Source organism: Lotus japonicus, chromosome 3, assembly GCF_012489685.1.
Source record: "Lotus japonicus ecotype B-129 chromosome 3, LjGifu_v1.2".
NCBI lineage: Eukaryota > Viridiplantae > Streptophyta > Magnoliopsida > Fabales > Fabaceae > Lotus > Lotus japonicus.
In genome coordinates, this window is record NC_080043.1 from 7,597,138 (window position 1) to 7,615,516 (window position 18,379).

The 18,379-nt window shown below is 35.0% G+C and overlaps 3 protein-coding genes across 3 annotated transcripts; all 3 read left to right on the forward strand.

Annotated features, from left to right (window-relative positions):
- The first annotated feature begins 1,234 nt into the window (after window positions 1–1,234).
- Window positions 1,235–5,112, forward strand: LOC130749810 (beta-fructofuranosidase, cell wall isozyme-like). Its single transcript, XM_057603176.1, has 7 exons — window positions 1,235–1,441; window positions 1,576–1,584; window positions 2,236–2,870; window positions 3,417–3,575; window positions 4,008–4,252; window positions 4,333–4,423; window positions 4,676–5,112. The coding sequence occupies exons 1-7, from the start codon at window positions 1,276–1,278 to the stop codon at window positions 4,856–4,858; spliced, it is 1,488 nt and encodes a 495-aa protein (XP_057459159.1). The 5' UTR covers window positions 1,235–1,275; the 3' UTR covers window positions 4,859–5,112.
- Window positions 5,113–10,809: 5,697 nt separating this feature from the next.
- On the forward strand, window positions 10,810–12,140 carry LOC130743520 (smr domain-containing protein C11H11.03c-like). Its single transcript, XM_057595770.1, has 5 exons — window positions 10,810–10,860; window positions 11,003–11,124; window positions 11,246–11,556; window positions 11,917–11,986; window positions 12,077–12,140. Exons 1-5 carry the CDS (start codon window positions 10,810–10,812, stop codon window positions 12,138–12,140), a joined length of 618 nt encoding a protein of 205 aa, XP_057451753.1.
- Window positions 12,141–15,319: 3,179 nt separating this feature from the next.
- LOC130749545 (60S ribosomal protein L37a-like) lies at window positions 15,320–16,814 on the forward strand. The gene is made up of 5 exons (XM_057602919.1): window positions 15,320–15,478; window positions 15,611–15,650; window positions 16,222–16,310; window positions 16,401–16,483; window positions 16,580–16,814. Exons 1-5 carry the CDS (start codon window positions 15,335–15,337, stop codon window positions 16,641–16,643), a joined length of 420 nt encoding a protein of 139 aa, XP_057458902.1. The 5' UTR covers window positions 15,320–15,334; the 3' UTR covers window positions 16,644–16,814.
- Window positions 16,815–18,379: the final 1,565 nt, after the last annotated feature.

Sequence of the window (18,379 nt, forward strand, 5' to 3'; positions counted from 1 at the left end):
GAGAAAGTGAAGAAGCTAGATGGTGTGGGGATTAGGATTTTAGGGATATTTTGGTCTTTCTAAAAAAATTAGAACCATGTTGGACAAAACTATTGGTGTTCAAATTTTGCATTCATCCATTCACACAAGACTGAAAAAATAATGAAAAATGTTAGCAACGTTCTACTTCCAACACGTTCTCATTGATTAATTAAAATTTATGTTAGGTTTATTAAAAATGTAGCTAGGCCTTATCTCAAATTTAGTGAGGTCTACATAAATTTAAACAAATTAATAAGAGAGTATTAAAGTGACTTTTAATACTATAGTCATAGACATAGATGTCAGTACATCATGTTGAAACAAAGACAAAAGACCTGGTAGAATCTCCTCAATCCAATGAAAATGCAAAAGTGAAAAAGTCCTCCTAGCTAAAGCATCAACAATCGCATTACCACCTCGACGAACGAGATAAAGATCCATCGAATCAAAACTAGAGGCCAAGTCGCAAGCAACTGAATACATATTGGGTCTACCTAAGCCACACTTGCGCCACATATTAAAAAGCTACAAGCATTTTGTCTCGAAAAGGACCTTCATGAACCTAAATCAGAGACCAACGACAAAGACCATATCAGACACATCACCTCTAGACTGGCCAGAGAGAGAACCTCAGAAGAAAAAGTTGTAGCTGCAACTAAAGTCTCCCTGATGTTATCCTGAGCAACTATACTAAAACCAGCCACATGCAAGTCCCTCAAAGAAGCATCAAAATTTATCTTAATTATCCCCTCTAGAGGATGAGACCATGATGAAGGGAATTTCGACGTTCCAGCAGCCAAAACATACAAATCCGTTTGAGGTGATATATGAGTGAACAACAACTATGATACACAAACCACACAACAGTGTAGCCCCCTTCAAACATTTCATTTGGTGACGGTTTTTGAATGACACAAAAGTTTGCGGCGTTTAAAAACCGTCATTAACACAGGGTGTCTGAGAGTGAGAGTGGGTTGCATTGTTGAGTGATTTGTGTGTATATATATATATATATATATATATTTGTTTAAACAACATTATGAGTAATATACTAATATTTACTACTTCGGTTAACATAAACCGGGGGAAAGAGGGGGAAAATAACATCTCGAATTTTCAATTTGATCATAACCTATATTTATTTGAGAATTCTTAACACACACAATTAAAAGCACTTCATGTTGTCACTCTCTATAAATAGGTGTTCGCAGTGCAAAGGCTTCCCTTGTCATCCTCACAAAGCCTCTCTCTCACATGGGTACTTCTTCAATTTGGTTGTTGGCTACGTTTGCCTTCCTTCTTGGCTATGGCGTTGCTGATAATATTAAGGCTTCACATCAAACTAATCATTCCATCTTTATTTTAAACCAAACATACAGACCTTCTTTTCACTTTCAACCTTCCAAGAATTGGATGAATGGTATTTCACTATTTCTCTCAACTTAGCTTTAATCTCTTCTGACTAATGCTCCTAGATTTCTCCCTAATATTGTGTTGCTCATTATTTATCTAATAATTTTTCTTTTGCTTTGACATGGTGAAATGGACTTGAAGATCCTAACGGTTAGTTCTACTCGGTCCTGTTCTCTTAATTACTTAATAGTTAATACACAACATATATATGAAATATTTCATTTACCAACATAGAAGAATAAAGTAAATTAATATAATTAGAACCAAATTTCAGCACATGCGGATGGATGAACTCTTTAAGTATTTAGTTGATAGTTCAATTATATCTCTACTCATTTAAAATTATCTTTGGAACCCCGAGAGAAATATTCACATGAGAAACTTGCTAGTATATAATATAATAAATACAATGAGATTAAAATTCAATTTCATCCAATAATTCTTTTTTTACTTTATTCAATTTTTGATTTGATTGATTTTCAAACCCTCTACAACAAACACATATGGTGTGATGCCATAAACATATGGACCAATTTAACTTACACATTGACCAATTATAATAACAATCTACTATTTTCCCATAAATGGATGATTAGGATTTTTCTGGAGAGTGATGCAGTAGGACTCCATTCACCTCATGTACTAAACTATAAGATATACTTAGCATATCTCTGCTGATCATCATTTGAGTTAATGAATAATTGATGTGAAAATCAAATTTATCTTTCATTAGTTATGAGGTGTGTGCTCATCCCTTGGCTGAAAATTTTGCTAATTGTGTTTTCCGATCATGTTAATTAGGGCCAATGATATACAAGGGACTCTACCACATGTTCTACCAACACAATCCAAAAGCTGCAATTTGGAGCAACAATAGCATTGTATGGGGCCACTCTGTTTCATTAGATCTCATTAACTGGTTCCCATTACAACCAGCTCTCACCCCAACTCAACCCTATGACATCAATGGCTGTTGGTCAGGTTCAACCACACTTCTCCATGGTGCCAAACCAGTTATCTTATACACAGGCAATAACTACAATGAGGACCAAACTCAAAACTTGGCTATACCCAAAAATGTTTCTGACCCATTTCTTAGAGAATGGGTAAAATCACCAAAGAACCCTGTAATGAGACCCACTAGGGGTAATAAAATCAATGGTACTTCATTTAGAGACCCCACCACTGCTTGGCTTGGTCATGATGGGTTTTGGAGGGTAATTGTGGGAAGCCAAATAGGTAACAATGGAATTGCACTTTTATATCTTAGCAAAGATTTTGTGAATTGGGTTGAAGCCAAACATGCTTTGCATTCAGCTAAGAAAACAGGGATGTGGGAGTGTCCTGATTTCTACCCTGTATTGGTTCACGGTTCAGATGGGCTTGACACTTCTGCAATTAATGGTCCTGGTCATCACGTTAGGCATGTGCTCAAGGTTAGTTTATTTGATGTGGCACATGATTGTTATCTTATTGGAACTTATGACATTATCAAGGATGTGTTTATACCTGATAAGGGTTTTGAGGACAATTTGGTCATGAGATATGATTATGGGAAGTTTTATGCTTCTAAAACGTTTTATGATGGTGTAAAAAAGCGAAGGGTGTTGTGGGGTTGGGTTAATGAATCTTCAGTTCGGGAAGATGACATTCAAAAAGGATGGTCAGGAATTCAGGAAAGAATTTTGTGAAAAAATGCGAGCAACACTCATTTTAGCACTTTATTTTCAACACTCTCTCATTAATTAGTTGAAATTCATGGAAGATCCGCTAAAAATATGGATCACTTCTTAGTTACTGGGATTCACATGATTTTTAATGAATAAATTTAAGAGTGTTGAAAAGAAAGGGTTAAAGTGAGTGGCATTGTTCTGCTTATTCAACTTATGAACCCTTACTCAAAATATTTACCCAATTAATTAATTAATTAATTTGGCTTCAATTATTAATTAATTAAACATATGGGCACATGAATTTTGTAGGCAATTCCTAGGACTCTATGGCTTCATAAATCTGGGAAGCAATTGGTACAGTGGCCTATAGTGGAAATTGAAAAACTACGTACCAACCCTGTAAACTTACATTCCAAAGTGCTCAAGGGAGGCACATTGCTTGAAGTTTCTGGTGTGACAGCAGCACAAGTGAGTTTTATTTGCTACAATTTAATGTATGTTTAGTTCCACGGTAAAATGGTCTAGAATTACTTTGAATTTGGATTGCTTGCAATAACAGAATTCCTAAATTCATTATGATAAGGATTCTGATCAAAGATTGGACAACTCAACTTTTAAGTTTATATGTCCATTTGATTTTACTAAAATATATAAGCCGACTTATCTTAATCTAACTATTTATATCCATTCACTGTGAGAATTTAAGATTGCTTGCGTGGAACTTAAATACGTCATACCTGCTATAAGCCTAACAAAAATGCCAAACCACAAATAGTGGGAGGCAAACAGAACATGACAACATATACACATATATAAGTACATACATATTTGTTGCTTCACTATTGGGGTGTGAATATAAGCGTGCAAAATTTGTTCAATATTGTCATTTTTCCTTTGCAGGCTGATGTTGAAATTTCATTTGAAGTGAGTGAGCTTGGAAAGGCACAAGCATTGGACCCAAATTTGAAACTATACCCTCAACATCTCTGTAGTGGAAAGGGCCCAAAAGAAGTGAAAGGAGGATTGGGACCGTTTGGTTTGCTAGTTTTGGCTTCAAAGGGCATGCAAGAGTACACATCAGTGTTCTTTAAGGTATATAGGGTAAACAAAAGTTATGTGGTGCTCATGTGCAGTGACCAAAGCAGGTACGTGTCACTCGTTTTTCACTATCCATAATCAAATTCTCACAAAAAAAAGGCCACTTTTAAGCAAACTCTTTTGATAGGTCTTCTTTGGATCACAAGAACGATTTGACCACTTATGGAGCTTTTGTGGATGTGGACCCTGTTCACGAGGAGTTGTCAATAAGAACCTTGGTGAGTTGTAATAATATAATCATAAGATGCACAAGCAAAAATAAGTGAATATAATTTAAGAATTGACAGAAGGTTTTCTTTGGACCAAATAATAACCTTCGATTAACCCTTCAAGTTCAATTGATTTTACCATTAGATATAAAATGATGCTCTAGTGAGTGATGTAGAGGGAAACCCATCAAGTTCATATTTTCTTACTATACACTTTAGAAATATCTAATAATTTTTCCTATCACTCTGTACTTTTCACAGATAGATCACTCTGTAGTGGAGAGTTTTGGGGGTCATGGAAAAGCATGCATCACTGCAAGAGTTTATCCCACGTTGGCAATCGATGGTAAGGCACACCTGCATGCGTTCAACAATGGAACAGTTGATGTTAAGATCACAAGATTAAGTGCTTGGAGCATGAAAAAAGCAAAGAAAATGAATTGAAATCAAGAATAAGAGCAAATAGTAAGAAATAAGTAAGCAAGAATTAGTAGTCTCTTTCTATTCTTGTACTAGCTAGCCGTTGATCGGACATGTTGTGCCATTCCTTTTTTTTAATCAGCCAAATTTATATATATATATAGAGAGCACAAGATGTGCTATTAAATAATGTCGTGCCATTCCTTATTGTTGGCATTTGAAAATAAAAGCTGTTATCATTTTCTATTTATTCAATATCAGGCACTTGGTTTAATTCAATTTTGAACATATATGGCTCCATCAAAGTTAGTGTTAGTTAATTATGATTTAAAAAGAAGTTAGGGTTAGTTAAATATATTTTTGTCCCTCTAAAAAGAAGTTAGGTGGTGCTAGGTGGTTTGGTTTGAGATTAGAGGTTGATTTTACTAGTTTGAATAAGAAAGGATAGAGAACGCTCAAGAATGTGAAGAACATTCAGGAAGATGATTTTTCTAGTCTGAATAAGGATAGATAACGCGCTAGCTCATGAAGGTTTCTCAGCGACAGCTCAGAAAAACAACAATTTCTAAGACTCCAATGATGAAGGAGAAGAGGGAATATCGAGGATAGTCCAAAGCTACTTCGGTGGTTGCAGTGGCATCTGTTACTGGGTAAAAATTTAAACTTGAGCAAAACCCTTTCGGTGGAGCCACATGCAAGAAGATCTGGAACCAATCTCTCTCTCTCTCTCTCTAACTTTGCATGTTGGGAGGTTGCAGGTTTTCGACAGTATTAATTTTGTTGGGTTGCAGGGTTTTGAAATTGAAGGTTTAGTTTACATGGTTTTGGGTTTGGTTTGAGATTAGAGGTTGATTTCGCTAGTTTGAATTAGAAAGGCTAGAGAATGCTCACGAAGGTGAAGAACATTCATGAAGATGAAGATGAAGTTAGATGAAGAGAAGATTTTATTCTGGATTTTTCATGATTTTGTGTCTTTTGGGTTTTTTATGAAGATGAAGATGAAGCTTATGTTTGTTTGGTTAATGTAATGATTAAATAAGATCAGTTAATTATGGATTGCAGTTTTTTTTTAATTTTTAATTTTAATTAATAATGTAATTAAATTTAATTATATATGAGAAATTAATGAAAGAGTTTTGGAAATTGAATACTCTTGCTCGCATTTTTTATTATTTTATTCATGCGTGAATGGTTCTTGAGGGTTAGCTCAAGTTGTAAGAAATATGAGATAAAATGGTTTGGTGGGATGAAGAGTGAATTGTCCAGGCCTCGAACCCTAGGGAAGAACTAATTTACTAACACTACTAACAATTAACATTTGCCTATAAAAAAAACTCATGCATGAATGGATAAATGCAAAGTTTAATTTGAACGCCAACGATTTTGTCCAGCATGGTTCTAAAAAAGATAATAATTGTCAAAAGACCAAAGTACCACTAAAATCCTAATCCCACAAACCCACACCATCTACCTTCTTCAGTTTTTCAACTCTCTCATCCATCTTCCATCTTCCGCATATGCGGATGAGGTTTTCAGGTTTTATATTGCATCTTCTTAAAAGTAAAAATATTATCATTGGCACTGAGCGAGTAAATTTTTTTTTAACAACTGGTTTGTTTTAGGTTTTGGATTTAACTCTCAACACCTGAAGGCCGAGGGTTCGAATCCTCTTGGGGTTAGTAAAATCTTAGTTGGTGGGCAATCCTCCTCGGGGAGATTTCCAGTCGCTCCTTCTAGGAGTGGACCTCTGCTGGCCTCCTCAGCATACCACTCGCGCCCTGCCCGGTAGTCTGGAGGTGTTTTCTCTTCGTTCCACCATTTTTTGTTGCCAAAAAAAAAGAGCGAGTAAATATTATGATTTCTTAAGCTACAAGTATAAAAAATAGAGTTCAATTTTAATAATTTTTTTACGCAAACCTCCTCATTTAATGCAGCATATTCAAAGGTAGTCATACTCGTATTCTTTTATATTTTATTTAAATTGAAAGTTTATTTTTTTATATAATAATTAATCATGTGTTGAGACTTTTCCGTTGTACCAAAAAAAATCATGTGTTGAAGAATCGGTTTAAAGAGAGTTATTTCCTCAGATTTAGTTTCTAACTAACCATTAATGAAAATCATTTTCCTGTAAAAAAAATATTATGCCTCTCAAGTCTCAACAAACTCAGATTCCCTGTACAAAATGTAGAATGAGGTAGTTAGATAAAAAATACATTTTTCATATATGCCCGGTCTTCGAATAATTGCTTCTTTTATTTTTGGAAACGAAACAATACTGCTAATATCTTGTTCAATGCACACAGGTTTCCTAAAAATGTGGAACAGTTATTACTTTTTTCAAAGTGTAATTTAATTGATGAAAAATTATTTTAATAAAATAATTCTCAATCTTACACTACATTTTTAGCTTGTTTTCATTTTTTAATTTTAAATAAGAAAAAATTAAAACTTCCTACAGAAAATATCTTGACAAATTAACTAAAATACTGCACCAAATCAATTAAAATAACGGATTGAGTATTATATTGCATGAGAGGTATAAAATTGTCACCAAAATTCTGACAGCGAGGATTAAGGTGGTTCTTCCAAAGGTAATCGCAGAGAATCAGCTTGACTTTCTTGGAGGGAGAAGTATGCTTGACAGTGTGGTTATTGTGAATGAGGTAATTCATGAAGCAAAGTGCTGGAAAATTCCCTCTCTTATTATGAAGGTTGATTTTGAAAAGACATATGACTCAGTCAGGTGGAGTTTCCTTGTCTACATGATGAGAAGGTTTAACTTCAGTGATGTGTGGATTAGGTGGGTGATGGGATGCCTTGAATCTTGTGAACGGAAGCCCAACAACTGACTTCAACATGGAAAAGGGATTAGACAAGGAGATCCTTTGGCTCCTTTCCTGTTCCTTTTGGTAGCAGAGGGCCTAAATGGTATCATGAGACAGGCAATTGTTACAAACCATTTTCATCCTGTTAGTGTTGGTAGGGGGCCAAGGTTGACGTGGCTCTGCTCCAATTTCCTGATGATGCTCTGTTTTTTAGGAAAGCTTGCTTGCAGACTGCGAGAGCCCTGAAATGCATTTTGAGATGTTTTGAATTAGTTTCGGGGATGAAAGTTAATTTTCATAAGAGTAAGCTTGCAAGGATTGCAGTTGATAATTCTATGACAGGGAGGTTTGCTTCTTTACTTACCCGGTGGTGGATAACTGAAATGGAGGCTCTCGGGTTGGAAGGGGAAGCACTTGACATTTGGTGGTCGGCTTTGTTTGATTAAAAGCATTCTCACTGCATTACCTTTGTATTATATATCTTTCTTTAGGATGCCACCAGGGGTTTTACAAAAATGCAGACAACTAATGATGCGTTTTCTTTGGGGAGGTTTGGAGGAGGGTCGGAAGATTTCGTGGGTGAGCTGGTCTAAGGTGTGTAAACCAAAGAGTGTTGGTGGTCTTGGGGGTGAGAGATTTGGGAAATTTTAACATAGCTTTGCTAGGAAAGTGAAGGTGGCGTTTCCTACAAAATAATACTGAGTTGTGATGCAAAATACTGTTGTCAAAATATGGGAACAGGGGAGTCCTCCAAAGCTTCTGTATGGTGGAAATATTTGGTTAAATCATGTGTGGGGGAGGATGCAGGTTACTGGTTTGAGGGCTGTATAAATAGGAGACTTGGTGAAGGGAATGTTATCCGGTTCTGGAAGGAGGATTGGCATGGTGGGGGACAATTTCATGGGAGGTTTGCTGATTTATTTAACATTTTTAATCAGCAGCATGACAGGATATTAAACATGGGCTTTTGGGTTGATAATAAATGGAATTGGGAGCTGAATTGATGCCAAGATCTGTCTGCTAATCTTCAAATTGAGAGAAATAATTTATTGAGAATTATTTCGTCGGTTCAATTGGTGAGGGGGAGGCCAGATTCTTGGTGTTGGATAAAAGAGGGAAGTGGGAACTATACAGTGAGCTCTGCGTATGAGGAGCTTATGGATTTTGATCTTGTAGATGATGATCAGGTGTTCAATAATTTGTGGAGAGCATTAGTAGCTTCAAATGCCATTGCTTTAGGGTGGCGGGTTCTCCTTGATCGGGTCCAGACGAGAGTTAACTTGCTAAAACGGAATGTGGCAGACTTATGGTGTTAGCTTAGAAGCTTCTTGGATGGACTTTGGCTGGCTCCATAGACGTTATCATTTATTTTGCGGTTTGGGTGAAGGGGTGGTGGGTTATCTTGATGCTGAACTTCAAGCTGGTTTGTTTCAATGTAATTGGCAGCACTTTAATTTAGGGGTGTTCATCGGTTCGGGTCGATCTGATGAAACTGACGAACCGAACCGAGCCAAAGCAATTGGATTGGTTTTTTTGTTATTTGGTTTAAAACCGATCCAAACCGATAAAAACCAATGAAGATTGGTTCGGTTCACGATTTGAAAAATTAAAAATCCATGAACCGATGAACCGAACCGATGATAATTATTTATTTACGAAATATTTAATATATATATATATATGTATTTATTAAAGTAATTTTTTGAAGAAATAGTGTTTATGTTAGACTTTTTATGTTTGTTAGACTTATTATGTTTTTTTTTTCTATTATTAATTTGTAATAGTACTAATATTAAACACCAATTTAAGCATTTATACATTGTTAAGTAATTAAGTTGTTGATTATGAATTTTGGATTTGTGATTAAGCTATGATTGAGTTATTGATTTGTCATTTTATGCATTGTTAAGTTGTGAGTCATGTGTGATTGCTATATATTAAGGGAGAACCTAATATGCACCATTTTTAGGTGGTGTAATTTTACACCACCTACTTTGACCGGGTATAACAGGTCAACACATTATTTTTTTTAAGAAAAAATATCATTAAAAATTTGTCATATATTAAATTTCTTTAAAAAAAGATGTGTTGACCTGTTATAGCAGGTTAAAAAAAGTGGTCTAAAATTAGACCACTTTAAAAGTGGTCCACATTAGGGGTCACCTATATTTAAAGTTGTGAAATTGATATTTACAACCAAAAAAAATTGTGAAACCGATGAACCGAACCGATCCAAACCATTCATCATCGGTTCGGTTTGGTTCGATTTTAAATTTTTTTTGGTTAACAATTGATGGAAACCGAACCAATGAATTTTGATTGGATCAGTTTTCGGTTTCACCTAAAACCGGTCCAAACTGAACCGCGAACACCCCTACTTTAATTTGATATACGTGATGGAGGTGCTTGGTGGTTTGTTTTGCTGGCACATTTGGAATGGAATTGGAATGTTGGATTTGTCCTTAGCTTTTCTTGATGTGCTTTAGTCCTCTTGGTGCATTTGGCCTTTAGAATCGAGTACTCTTTTTTCCTTCACTAAGTTTTCCGAAGAGCGTTTTTCTTAGTAAGGTTTTAATGATGCTCTTTTCTTTAATTAGTCCTTCCTCCAAGTAGGTAGTGGACTTTGTTATTAGTAGAGGGTCCTTTGGTACTGTAAATTGTAATTCTTTTAACTTTCGTTCTCTACTTATATTGGGTTGAAGTACCCCTTGTACTTCATTTCAATATATATTCTTGCTTATTGCTTATAAAAAAAATATTGCATGAGAGAATATATAACTATCATTATTGGGTAACCGTAATTAGTTTGATCAAAATAATTAGTTATCAATATTGCATGAGAGTATTAATTAGTTTGCTTATAAAAAAAAATATTGCTTATCAAAAAAGATCAAAATATTGGGTAACCGTAATTAGGTTTTTTTTTACGGGAACCGTAAGTAATATTAATCCCTATATTTGATCATATCCAAAAACTAACCCTAAAGTTGTGTAATATTTAAAAAAAAACTCAATATGTTTGACATATATATGAGAAACTAACTTCTGATATTTGCCTCATAAATACCAATGGACTGAGCATTATTTGTATCTATAGTTGACTAAAAGAATTTATGCATCCACAAACATTTTCTTCAGCCAACATCCATGGAAGTCATTCAGATCAATTCATTTGTTGATCACTTCAAATCCTTGAAGGTAAACGTTTAGAATTGTTTGCATGTTTGTATTAGTTCACTAAATTAAATATAATAAAATTGAAGTAATGAAAAATTCTTTCTTTTTGAGAAGAAGCAACTGAAACAGCTATTATTGTTTTTGTGAAATTTTTCTTTTAAAGGTTTCAAATAATCACCAAGCAAGATGCAATAATAAATTTCCAAGATATGATCCGGCTGCCATTGGCTTCAAGAAGAATGATATATACGTAATTGTTCGGAAGGAAGCATTGGAGATGGAAAGGTTAGTCCATATTTCTTTGTATAAACCTTAACTCATCCTTAAATTAATTTAGAAAAGTTTTGAAATAACTAAATACAAAATATTCTTTAAGTTAACTATGTTCATTAATTATGTATTTCAGATCAGCTGATGAACACTTTAAACTAGCCAAAGAAGCATATATTCAAGGTGCTCATTCATGTGCCAAGCACCATTCCACCAAAGCAAGAGAAGAAAAAGAAAGGGCTAGAGAACTTCATTCCAAGGCAGCCATAGAGATCCTAAAATTCATGAATCGAAAAAATAATGTATGGAGAATAGATCTGCATGGTCTTCGTGCTGCTGAAGCGGTTCAAGCCTTACAAGAACGTTTGGAACAAATTCAAAAAGAAGGATGTGAACTTCTTCATTCGTCCCTTACAAAACCAGTAAGGCATTTGCAAGTCATAACAGGTTTGTACTTCCTCCGTTCCTATATAACTATCATTATTTTGATCTTTTTTGTTATTTTTTATTTGTCACTTTTACAATTTTAAGAGAGTATTAATTTTGTTTTTTTCCATAACTCAACGGTGATGGGAAAATTGAAAAAATAAATTTAATAAGAGATCATAAAATGTATATTAGAAAGTTAGATAATAATTTTATTAAAACAAGATTACAAGAACATTAAATACTTTTCCTTAACATATGTGTCACAATCTTAAAGTGACACATATTAAGGAACCGAGAGTAGTCTCTTTTTAAAAAGCAGTGAAATTTACTCATATATAAACACTTCACTCATGTTTAATTTGTTTTATTTTTCTACAGGTGTTGGCAAACATAGCCAAGGAAATCCAGTTCTTCCAGGACTTGTGAGAAATTTCCTAGAAAAAAACAAGTATAAATAACTCGCAGCTCAATGTCAATATAAATGAGAATGTAGTATGGAGTTAATTTGCTCATTATTAACATGTTAATAATGATGCAGTTATCATTTTGAGGAGATCAGACCTGGAGCCCTCAAAGTTCACCCTCAGTTTCATTTCTCATAGTCAAAATTTCGTCAAGAGGGTCTCTTTTTTTTGGGTACATGCATGAGCTAAAAGAAAGGGAAAACTAAGGCCGAAGTGACGGGATGCCGACGTCATCTTTGATCAGGATCTCTTGTAAGCCCGTCGGCAGGAGCTCGTAGATCATCAAATCTCCGGTGGAGGAGGCACCTAGCTTGGCCAAGAAATTCGCTGCCATGTTGCCCTATCTCGGAAAATGGCTTAATCTAACCTCCCAATCGAGGTGGAGGAGGCTTTTAATTGCCTCGATGGTAGCTGCAAAATGGTGTCAGGAGGGTCTAATAAAACCCACCATGACCAGATAAGAAAAATCATGGGCTCATGATGAAAAGTACCTATGTTGTATCAATAACAGTGTATCAAAGGGGTCTTTTTTTGTTGTTTCCATGGAAGGTGGCATGGTGGGGTCGATGGGAGGTAATGTTTCAAAGGTTTATAAATGGGTTTTTCTTAGAATGGTTTTAATGAGACACTTTCCCTAAGTATTGATCTTCTAAGAGGATGGGTTAGCTCTTTCTTACCAATCTCTTTGTGTTTCCCCTATTTCATGAGAGGGTTGTTCTCATGTAGTTTATTCTCATTTAATAAAAATTCTTATTGTTGTAAAAAAAAAACAGTGTATCAAATTTACTTTAGAAGGATGTTTTAATTTCTCAAACGTTGTTGCATTTTTCATGTGTATCAGTGTATGGGGTTTATATTCTCCGATTTTCTTGAATGTAAGTCCCTTAAGTGTAGAACATCAATAAAGTGTTAAATATTTTTTCAAAATTATCCTTCATATTTACTTAGGTTTTAAGTTTTCATATTTTTTAAAACTAAAATTTGTTTTTGATTTTCATTTGGTAGTTTCAACTTTTTATATAGTTTTGAATTTTAAAAACCGTTGCCAATTAAAGATGGTGAAAGTGGGCTAACCAATTCCCACATATCTGCATCCACGTTACCATGTCGTTAGTGTGCTTATACTTAAAAAAAAAATCATGTCGTCAGCTCCTCCTAATTTTATTTGTAATTTAGTATGAATCTTTTACTAAAATTGGAATTACATTGATATTAGAGACGATGGCCATAGTAAATACTGAAAATTTTCCAATCTAAAGCATTGATGCAGTTGGCAACAACAATAGGTATAAGCACTTGAAAACAAAATTGTGGCTGGTCACGAAAGGGGTGATTGTGGGACTATCTGTTGCCACAAAAGGGGGCTTTGAGGATGGTAGATGGGTCAAGTGGAAGTGAATAAGAAAAATTAGGCACGGCGGTGGTGGAGGGGGAAGTGGTGGTGTTGGAGGGTGATAGTGCAAGCGGTGGTGGTGGTGGCGCAGCCAGTGGAGGTAGTGGTGGCGCAAGTGATATTGATGAAGGGTGGTGGTGGCGGCAGTGGTACGGGTGGAGGATGCATGTGGAGGTGGTGATGTAGCGGAGACGGTGGTGGCAGTGAAGGTGGTTGTGGTGGCGGTAGCGGTGGTGGTGGTGGTGATGGCGGTGGGTGGTGATGGTGATGAAGTTACATGTTATTGAAACTAAAAACCATAATCACAAACCTATATTTTGTGGTTTTGAAATTCAATAAAAACTCATTTCAGCTCCATTTTTGCCGAGCATGTTTTGTTTTCAAATTTGTATTTGAAAACCAAAAACTGAAAACTTGCAACCACCCCGAACGACACCTTAGCTACATTGACAAGTGATTTTGTTTTTTTTTTTGTTTTTTTTTTTGATAAATTTGAGGCTAATGACTAATCCTGACTAATGCTCTTAGTTCATGTGAATTAGTAGAAAATGACTTATAAATATGAAAAATGGAATACAATAGCTAATTGCTAATGTAAAAACTTAGATATTTCCACTTTCAAAAAAACTTAGATATTTTCTCTAATTATTACTCTCTTTCTTCCTTTTTATCTATCTCTTTAATATTTTAGCATGTGTATTGAGAAACACACACACATATATATATATATATATATATGGGAATGCTAACTTACTCCCACTTGTTTTTTAGAAGAAGTAAGTTAGCACTCAACACCTTTTTCTTTTGACAAAAAGCTCCAACCTTTTATTGTTAAAAGTAGATAAAGTTAAGGGCTTTCATGTAAATTTCTTCTCATAATTTTTAAAGTCAACAATTTCTATTTCTCTCTCCTCATTTATCACATTTTCCCAATTTCTCTCTCTTTCTAAAGGAACCAACACAAATCTCAGAAGATTTCATGGCTTCACCAACATAGTTCCATCTCCTCTTCGTCGCACGGCCACAACAAATTTCTTATTTCCATCTCATTTTACCACTTCTCAGTATTTTTGTTTTTCATCTCCTTTTACCACGAATTAAGAAGAGAAGAGAAGAAAGAAATAGCGTGGTAGGAAGAATATATCGTAACCTAGAAATGTTTTTGGATGGGTGGAGTTGAAGTCTAATGGAAGGGGAAGAAACATCACACAGTACAGACAACATGAACCGCATTCTTAAAAAAAATGGTGAAGTAAGTTGCAGATGTGGGACATGTACTTGGGGAAGGAAGCTTGAAGAAAGTTAAGCATGAGAGAGAAAACAAAAAGCAACACAGGTTTTTAGAAATAAATAAATAAGGGAGAGCCCAATTACTAGTTGCCCAGTAGGTGAAGTTCTTTTTAAGCATTAGAGAAAGGTTATTTTTGTCCAAGAGATAAAGGTGTTGAATGCTAACTTACTCCTTCTAAAAAACAAGTGGGAGTAAGTTAGCATTCCCCATATATATATATATATTAAAATTCACACTTTTATAACTTAATTACTATCAAATTAATTTCATAATATACCATTTATGTATCTTTTAATTTTGACTATTCTTCTATTGTTTGTTTTCGTGTAAATCAGAGATGATTGCCATAGTTGACTTGAGAAAGATATGGAATAGGTTAGGGTTTTTTATTTTTTATTTGGTTACAAGAGGAATGATGTAGGGTTTAAAGGTTTTTGTTATAAACATCTGGTACCCGATCACCCTTTGGATGACCGTTAGATTCAGGATTTAGCCAGAGTTAAGACTCTCACCCCTCCTCAGAGTGTATTGAGTGGGGTCGAACCCGAGAGCTCTTCCCACACACTCGCTCGGTATGTGTTACCCTCTCAGCTACCCATATGACAAATTTTTCTAATTTATTGGTTATGACCAATCTGACATGGGCCAATGTATGGGTCAAATGAGGCCCAGTTACTACTACAGTTTGATGCTGAAGCTACACCCCTTATAAGCCATTTTATCAGAAACCCTCAACCTCTCGAAACGCTTAGCAGCCGCGCCTCCAATCTTCCATCTTCGCCTGCCAAAATGGTACCTCTCGTTCTCTCTTTCTGATTGGATTTTAGGGTTTCAAGGATCTGGTTCTTTCGCATGTTGTTGTGATTTGAGAATCGAACATGATTATGTTATTTATGGGTGTTTTTTTTATGATTTGTTGTGCAGACCAAGAGAACCAAGAAGGCCGGTATTGTTGGGAAATACGGTATGTAATGCATTTCAATTCTTGTAGAACGAGCTTGTGTTGTTTGTTCTAAAAAGGGTGTTGTGTTGTTAATTTTTTTTTTATAACTATTAAGTGTGAATTCAAATGCCATGTTTGTAATTTTGATTTTGAATTACAGAACCTCATGGTTAATAGGAGGTACATGAGGTCAATGTTGTAACCCTTATATTTTGATTTTGATGTTTATTTATGTTTTATAAAGCTTGGCTGCATCAGTTTGTCTAGGTAATGAATTGGAACAAAATGAAATAAGTTTCTGTGGTGGTTCACATTTCTTTTTTGTCCAGTTTGCCATCTACCCATTTATTATTTTTTGTATAATTATTCATGAAATATTGTAATTTGTTTCTGAAATAAACAAGTAAGGTTGTATCCAACCTTGAACCTTACTGAGCTAAGTTTAACATATTGAACTTTCAGCATAATCAACGGAAGATTACTAGAACATCCTGTATGCTTTTTAGACAGACACTTTATATTTTAGTGGGGCTCTATATTATTTAAATCCTTGTCTGTGAGGGAGGTGTTAACTTGTGGTGTCAAATTTCAGGCACCCGATATGGTGCTAGTTTGAGGAAGCAAATTAAGAAGATGGAGGTCAGTCAGCACAGCAAGTTCTTCTGTGAGTTCTGTGGAAAGGTAATCTTTTATCTGTGTGATATTTTTTGTTATCCCTGTTGACTTGGGCTAAGATCGTTATTAACTGTTAACGATATATTGTTGATACAGTATGCTGTTAAGAGAAAGGCTGTGGGCATTTGGGGCTGCAAAGATTGTGGAAAGGTCAAGGCTGGGGGTGCTTATACATTGAAGTAAGAATCTTGCTCTAATCTGTTTTTCCATTTAATCTTTTTCAATTTTATAGTGTTTGAGGGTATTGATTTGATCTTGCATATTTCTTTTGACAGTACTGCCAGTGCTGTGACTGTCCGGAGTACTATCAGGAGGCTGAGAGAGCAGACTGAGGGTTGAAGTCAATATCACTTTTTCATCGGTTATCAACATCTAGTCATAAGTTTTGTTGCTTATTTGATATTTGATTGGGATAGTCAATGAAGAACAAAAGTTCAGTAGATTTTTGTCAAGTATATGTGTTATGCTACTTTAGATTCTTACATGCTATTTAATTTCGGCTTTTCTTCATTTGATGGTTTGAATGAGTTGGTTGATGTTTCTGGTGCTTGTAACCTTGTGTTCTTGTGTTGAAGTCACATGTTCCGTCCTCTAATTTAAGGGTTATATGGCTAATAGAAGCTTTTAGTTTTTAAAAAAATTAGGGTTGATTGTATTAGCTCTTGAAGATGAAAATCATTGCCGTGGTTCCTAAATGCAGTTTCAAGGATCAAATATGTTCTTATATTAACAAATGTTATATGTTAATGGTGATGCTCAAGCTATACTTAAAATATTATATAGAATTTACAGGAGACTGGAGTATATGTGGAATGATTGAAGGGGTTGCTATAGGTCTTTGCTGCTTATTACTGGCTTATTAAGGGTTTGCACCTCCTGTATGCTATTGGCTTAGGAAGGGTTTTACTCCCCATGTAAACATGGCTTTGCCTATTGATACTTAGGGCACCACAAAAATCTGTGTTGCTTTTATTTATGATTTAAGCTTTTCTGGGTGCAATATACAGTCAATAAGTGTTACATTCCATTATCTTAGGTCATGTAAAATTAAATATCCAATTTTGGAATCTGAAAGAAGCTCTCTTTGGGGTTGAACCTCACCACTGTAAATTCCTAGGAGCCAAGCATCATGCCATATCTACACATTCTCTCGGGTGCCAATAAATCTATTTCTCCCAGAATTGTTTTGCTAGGAGAAAATCATTGAAATTTACTTTTTTAACCTGATGCAAGAATGTACTCGTTAATTGTTGAAATGATGTACTCAGCTTCTTCTTGTGTGTCTTTCCCAAACCAGAGGCTATTGTCAACTGAGAACAAATATTTGATTGATGGTAAACCTCTAGCAACTTTTACGCCATGAAGCTTTGTTCTTGGGTAGTTGTTCTGACAAGAGATGAAAATATTCTCATCACATCAAAGGAGATATGGATCCTCTCTTTTAGTCCTCTTTAGAGAGTGAACCAATCTCTAGGTTCCCCATCCATTAAGATAGTATAGGAGATAAAGAGACACGTCTAGAGAACTGAAATTCTTAATTGAGTTCATGGCTCTCAGTACTTTCTCCAAATAACCTCAATCCATCCTATCAGATGCTTTTAACAAATCTAATTGGAGGGCCATTACTTTTTTAGTTTTTTTTTTCTTTCTCATGAGAAAATTACCTTGATTCCTACAATATAGGGTAAATTGCCTTTATGTTTATTAGCTATGCACTTAGTTACAATCTTTGCAATCACATTACACAAGCTAATAAGTCTTAAAACATTTTGAGAGAACTATTCTTTTCATATGTTTCCCTCTAGAGAAACATAAGAAAGGAAAAGAAAAAGAACTAAATACAAAATCTAAATACACGTGATGGGGTCATAAACTCTCATGTGGAAATTTTACATGACAACATCATGTTAAAATTTTGTGTTTATCTCTCTTCATACCTATTAAACATGTGAGACCATTTGAATATTTATAAAAATGATAGACACGAAATTTCCTGTAACACTATCATGTGATATAAGAGGATCCTAAGACCCATGTGATATTAAGAGATATCGCCCGTGCAATCCCACAACACA